Source organism: Bison bison, unplaced genomic scaffold (assembly GCF_000754665.1).
Source record: "Bison bison bison isolate TAMUID 2011002044 unplaced genomic scaffold, Bison_UMD1.0 scf7180017864304, whole genome shotgun sequence".
NCBI classification, from domain to species: Eukaryota; Metazoa; Chordata; class Mammalia; order Artiodactyla; family Bovidae; genus Bison; species Bison bison.
In genome coordinates, this window is record NW_011494876.1 from 13,795,962 (window position 1) to 13,802,598 (window position 6,637).

Sequence of the window (6,637 nt, forward strand, 5' to 3'; positions counted from 1 at the left end):
GAGGAGGAGGAGGAGGTTACCTGTCCCGCAGGGATGGACTCCAAGGAATCAGAGCATCCTCCCACAATGGACCGGTCCTCAGGAGTCAGACTGTCGGTGGATGAGAGGCTGCTGGCCAGGGCCTCCTCTTGCACGAACATGATTCCTAGAGAGACCAGGGGCAGGCGGGTGGGGCAGGCGGGGCAGGAGAGCAGCCATTCAACAAATGGGGCTGTGTCCTCGGGCTACAGCATGGCTGGGGGCTAATCAGACCCCCCAAATCCAGGCAAGTGGATTACAGAAGAAAATGTTACAACCAAAACTTTAAAATAACTAGAAGAACGAACGCCTGCTCATCTAATCTCAGGACGGGAATTTCTGAGCCTGAATCCAAAGGAAGAACTTGAGGTGTGACTATATAAAAACTAAACTTCTGTAAGAAAAACAAACTTGAATGAAATGAGAAAAAAGTGCTCACAGTATTTGTCAAAGGCTTGTATCTTTAATCTATAAAATGTTCTTACAGATAACAAAAAATGGGGGAAAGAAATCCCACTAGGAGGCTGCAAAGAACGAATAGACATTCCACAAAAGAATAGCCAATGGGCGTGACACAAGACCAAGCTCACCCTCCGAACCATCCGAGAAGGGAGAGTTCTGCCTCTCACTTCAGCAAAGGTCAGGCTGTGTGGCCTGACTGGGCGGAGGCAGGCACTGCGGGGCGAGCTGCCCCGCCCGTTCAGACAGCAGTTTGGCAAAATGTCCAGGAGGCTTACACGCGTTTGCTCCTAGAGCCTCTTCCTGGGGACAGAGCTGAAGCCTCTCCACCCTGCCACCCAACAGCCCTGGGAAGCTCTGCGGATCCAGGAGTCCCGGACCCCTCATCAGAAGGCCGGGCCTGCTTGCTGGCTCGGGTTTCCTCCGGGGCTGGCAAGGACAACCCAGGCCCAGCTTCCCACAGGACACATCCCACTGACTCTCCCCAAGGCCACCGGCAATGGATAGCACACTCTGACTCATTCAGGCCGTTTGTAAAGCCTGCTGAGGTTGTTGTATGAATTCAGCTCATCTGGGTCCATTATTTCACTCCAAACATTTTCTAGACTGGTTGAGGATAAAATGTTTTTTAACTTTCTCCTAAATGCAGCTGGTTAGATGAATGCTGGGTGTCAACCCCTAATTCCACCAAAATTTCGAGGAGGCCAGGGCTCGCCTCCATCGCCTGGCTTTACTACCAGTCACCACGGCCCAACAAAATGACTCAAAGAGAGCTCACAGAGCCCCACACCCTTGTCCAGCTCAGTTGCGGCCTGGGGTCAGGACAACTTGCACAGCCCAGGTCCTCTACTCATGGGCTGGGCAGGCAGATGGTCCAAATCCAGACCCACCCCACCCAGAGCAAAGCAGCAGGGGCTGTGCACAGGCAGGAAGGGCGGCAGGCACACAGCCAGGCATGAGGCATGCTATTCTCTCCTGGAACCCACCCCCTCCTCCCTCACGTGCTCAGATCCTACCATCCTTTGAGAGTCACCTCACATACACCTCCAGAGCAAAATCCTCTCTGCTCTAGACAGACCTCTCTTTCACAAATGCCCCAAACTCCCTTGGGGGTACTGCTCAGCTTCCCAAGAGGCTCCAAGTTTCTCAGGGGACTGTCCTGGTCACCTGGAAACCCTCCAACAAACACACAGGCGGGGAGCCCTTACTGACCGCTTCTGATGGACCAGCAGCAGCGCCAAGTGCTTCCCAGCGTCAGCTCATGCACGCCTCCCGTTATTTACCACAGCTCATCAAATCTAAGATGCGTGGATGTGGCGCCATCTTGGTCTTAGCAGGCGTCCGCGGAAGGTGTTCCCACAACTCCATCACGAACACCAGCTGGCTGACAGCAACTATGAGACGCACTGACTGACAGCTGCCTCTCAGCTTCAGAGGCAGAAGGTGGAGTGCGTGCATCTTAGAGTCGATGAAGCAGGGTAGAGAAAACAGAGCTTCTGGAGGCGACAAGCTGCTTCAGGGACCACAGCCAGGGAAGCTGCGATGTAAACTCAGGGCACCCAGGCCAGGTGCCTGCTCTCCTAACCACGTCTCTACAGCCTCCTCTCAGCCCCTGGACCTGGCCTGGCTGGAGAATCAACTCCGACACTTCCCACATCAGTCCCCGTGGCCACAACCCTCCATGGCTCCAACAAGCTGGGCTAGCAGGTCCTGAGGTGACCAGAGGCCTTGTGTTTATTGGATAGTCCCCTCCTGGCGGGCCTCCGGGCGTAGGGGGTGGGGGACAGCTTACTCACAAGTATGTCCACTTCTACAAAAGCGGGCTGGGAGCAAAGCTGCTCCCTGCAGAAGAAATCCTTGCCCACACAGGCAAGGTCCAGTAGCACATGGTTGAACACAAATTTCTGTGGATTCCTCCACATTAGCAATAAAAACCAGTATTTTCCTGTCACTACCCTCCCAAACCCTGTTTGGAGCTGAGGAAATGTGAACAGGGACAGTCTTTCTGCTTCCTTCCTGGACTGTGGTCTGTACAAACAACTGGTCAGAAAGGGCCACTCAGGGGACGGGACAGGGGACATCAGAATGCCTAGATGGGGCCCAACCTTTGTTGTTTCTCACCAAAAGGAAAGAGATGTGCACACAGAGACATCCACTGCAGTTTTATTTATAAGAGGATCTGGAGACAATGTCTAAATGTCCAGTACAAGGACTGGGAAAGGAAGGGGAGGCTACAGTGAGCCACTGCATGGTGCCCCCGGAGCGGGGCGGTGAAGAAGGGGACTGAGTCTGGTTCTGGCTGCTGCAGAGGCTTCGCCACCACAGGGGGGCCCCCCACAACTGCAACTGTGGGGGGCAGACACCTCCCTTGCCACCCACAGCTCACTCGCCTGCTCACACTCACTGATTCCTTGCCTTGACAAGGGCAGACTGAGAACTGGCGGGTCCCCAGCCGGGCGGGCCAGCCGCACCTCCCGGTCCCCAGAGCCTAGCCACGCAGACCCCCTGCAGGCCGTAGGGCCGGAGGCAGGGAGCGGGCCTGAGGAGGGCTCTGGCCCTCCTGACAGGAGACAGGTCAGGGAAGCATCTTCAAAGTGATACAGGCCCCCTCCCCTTTTACATTAAAAAAAAAAAGAAATAGAAAACCAGAACTTCTCAATCAAGAATGTTACTAACGCAAACAGATGGCGACTCTGGCACCGACATGCCCCGCCCACTCTCTGGCTCACATCCACGGCTATGACCTTGGTGAGCTGCCAGGCCCAGGCTCTCTGACTGAACCCAGCATTCTTCATATCCCACCTTCCCCTCTCGGCGGTAATGGCTGCAGGGCACTCCGGACCGCGGCTTAAACTCCCTCCCTCTCTCTCACGCCCGCCGTGGCCCATGTTTTGCTGGCAGAAACAGCACTGCGCCGAGCATTTCACCTCCCCCTTCCCTGTTATCTTAACCCGCTAAGATAAAATCCCCACCAGCGGGGTTACCAAGTCAAAGGGTGGGAACGTTTTTCTGGCTCTTGAAACATAGGGTCAAACTGTTTTCCCAAGACCTCACACCAAGTTCTCCAACTCCAGGAGCCCGGGCGGGCGGCGTTCTTTCCTGTGTGTCCCGAGCCTCGGCTCCACTCGGGACGGCACACCCTCCCCTCTTCCGTGGGGGCCGGGCCAGCAGACACTCATGGGACCTGCTTCACTCACTCATCTCCGAGGATGCCTGGGTTCAGAGGTGAAAGCCCTTTGAAAACGCTAAGACAGTGGGTGGGTGAAAGGGATTGGTCTTCCATGGGTCCACCAACAGCCCATCTCGGCCCCACCAACACAGCGTTCGGGGCTGGGTCACCAACAGGGCCATGGCAATGAGGCACACTCCCCACACAGGGATGGGGCGGGGGCACCTGACTCAGGGAAGTAACCAGGAGGCCTGGCTTCTCGTTAACAGGCAGCCAGCCTGCCCACACTGCCTGCAGGCGCTTGGGGTCCTTATGGGCCAGCAGCCCCGAGCCTGTTCAAAGAGCACACCCCGCAGTACCCTAGAGGAACTGGATGTGGGTGTCAGAGCAATGGGGAGTCTTCACTGAGCAAACTGAGAAATCAAGCCAGGCACCCCCCAGCCATGCGCCTCCCCAGGAGGGGCTGGTGTGCAAACAGCACCGTGCCCTCCCTGCATCCGAACCCGCTCCCCCAACCCCAGCCCAGCTGGGGGCCCGGGCAGGGCCTGTGCAGCTCCGTCAGGGAGGCAGACACACACATACACACATACACGGTTACCTTGGTTGGAGAGGATGGGCTGGGGCAGGGAGGCAGAGGTGGGAGCCGCGCTGGGTGGGGAGCTGCTGGGTCTGACACAGGGGGCAGCAGAGAGCCGAGAATCCTCACTGACCTGAGGGGGAGTGCTGAGTCAGCCGGGCAGAGGTGAAAGATCCAGGAGAACAGAACTGGGCAGAGCCAGAGACGTGAGGAGCTAATGGTGCTCGCAAACAAACACTGGGGACAGGGAGGACCTCGACTAACCCTCAGCAACCCCACGAGGCAGGTCCGATGGCCACCCCCATCTCACAGATGAGAACGGATAGGGACACACAGCCGGGGGGAGGCCAGGGTGGCAGGGCCAGGACTCCACTCCTCCACCTCCCACACGAAGACTCACCTTCTTCTCAGGGTTGCTTAATTTGGACTTGACCTCTTTGGCTTTCTGAATTGCTTTTAGCACTTCCACTGTGTCCAACTCTTTCTCTGTGGTCACTGTGTTGTCCAGGCAGACCTACGGTGTTCAGAAAATGGCCATCAGCACAGGGGCTGGCAGCATGGAGCGAGCAGGATGGCGGGGTCCCGCCGAGGTGTGGGCCAGGCCCCCTGAGGACAGACAAGGCTGCAGGGGCTCAGCCTCCAGGAGGGAGATCTCTGCCACCCATAGAAGCGACCAGGGAGCTCCCTGGAGTGACCCAGCAAGGCCCCGCAATGCCTAGTCTGGCTCTGGGAGCTCCTCTTGGAAAAGAGAAGGCAGGGCACAGGGCTCCCTGAGAAGGCCTCTGGGATGGCTGGGAGTAGGGGAAGGTGGTGCCTTGAACTAAGCCTCCGATCATGATGAAACTCGTATCTGCAAAGAGCAAGGGGAGAGCCTTCTGGGCTGGGAGAGTCAAGGCATGGGAAGCAGGTAGGAAGGCAGGGACCCCACCCGCAAGTGCAGGAATGAGCTACGGGCCGGCAGGCAGTGGGGAACAGCAGAGCGGTCAAATGAGGGAAAGTCCCAAGGGCCGAGGGAGGGGAGCTGATGTCTTGGTGACAGTGTGGAGAAAGGGGCACTGGGGTGGAAAACACACAGAGGGGTGGGGGATGACGCAGACAGACTTCCAGCTGTCTTCCGGCCTGGGATCTGGGGGGAGTGGGAGCGTGGCCTGCTCGAAGCAAGGAGACAGGGGAACCTGCAGGGCACCTGTGGGGCGGGCAGGTGACCATCAGCAGGCAGCAGATACTGGGCTAAGTGACACTGGCCAAGGTGGGTAAACACATCTGGTTTATGATGAGATTTTATGGCCAGAAGTCGTCCAGGAAATGAGATACTTGGAATTAAGTATCTTACTCTTGACTCTTGCCTACAATAAACATTGTTTGTTGTTTAGTCACTAAATTTCTGTCTGATTCTGCAACGTCATGGGCTGGAGCCTGCCAGCTCATAATCTGTCCATGGGATTATCCCAGGCAAGAACACTGGAGCGGCCTGCCACTTTCTCCCCCAGGAGACCGTCCCGACTCAGGGATGGAATCCGCATCTCCAGCACTGGCAGGCGGGTTCTCTACTGCTGAGCCGCCAGAGAAGCCCACAGTAAACGTTACTTTTTAACAAGTAGAAGACAGTCCCTCCACACTCAGGCTGTGCCCGTTGGTTCCTGGAGAGCCCCCCAGGCCTGATGCTCTGACGGAGGCGACATGAGGTCAGCCTACGGAGGAAGCGTGGCAGCCTGTGGCCCCTAAGAGAAGAGGAGCAAGGGAGCCTTTTCCTATGGAGGCAGTGGGCTTCCCTGATCCGAAAGGCCACTCAGGGTCAGGACGGCCTTGTGAAGCAGGCAGATGTCACCTGCAGCTGAGTCTCCCCAAGCAGCTTACCTCCGAGGCCCGCTCTCCGAACTGAGCCAGCACCTTGGTCCGATAGTCGGGGATGATACTCAGGGGGTTGTTCAGCAGAGCCACGTGCTCCAGACACGGGAGGCTGCCGATGCTTCTGACCTCTTCCATCTGAAAGGCATCCCCCGAGTCCCTTCGCTAACAACTCAGCAACGTGACAACACGAGCCAACGGCCAACAAAAGCCCCCCGTTCTCACTGAAGTGACCAACGTCGAGGCACAGCCTCCCCAGAACCCTGTGTCCCTTCTGGGGCGCAGCTCACCTGTTCGATTCTGTTGTCGCTGAGGTCCAGGTTGACCAGGGAATAGAGCTTATGCAGGCCACTCAGATGCCTCAGGAGGTTGCCCGCCAGGTTCAGGGTCTTGATGTTGCCCAGTTTGGTGTGAGCCCCTTCCAAGGAGGAGAGCTTGTTGTACGACAGGTCCACGTGCACAAGGTTGTACAGGTGCTGTGGCGGCAGCGACAACAGGGTCCCGGGGTTAAGGCCAAGGGTCCAAACAACGGGCACCGACGTGAAGGGGGACGGGCCTTCCAGCCT

The 6,637-nt window shown here is 57.2% G+C and overlaps 1 protein-coding gene across 1 annotated transcript in view; it reads right to left on the minus strand.

Annotated features, from left to right (window-relative positions):
- The window catches only part of NISCH (nischarin), a gene marked incomplete at its 5' end in the record, with an annotated part of 63,112 nt that overhangs the window by 38,442 nt on the left and 18,033 nt on the right, over nt 1–6,637 (minus strand). The window contains 5 exons of the mRNA XM_010851939.1: nt 21–145; nt 4,245–4,356; nt 4,624–4,737; nt 6,081–6,209; nt 6,362–6,547. Coding sequence (XP_010850241.1) covers nt 21–145; nt 4,245–4,356; nt 4,624–4,737; nt 6,081–6,209; nt 6,362–6,547 — 666 coding nt within the window. The remainder of the gene's footprint in view (nt 1–20; nt 146–4,244; nt 4,357–4,623; nt 4,738–6,080; nt 6,210–6,361; nt 6,548–6,637) is intronic.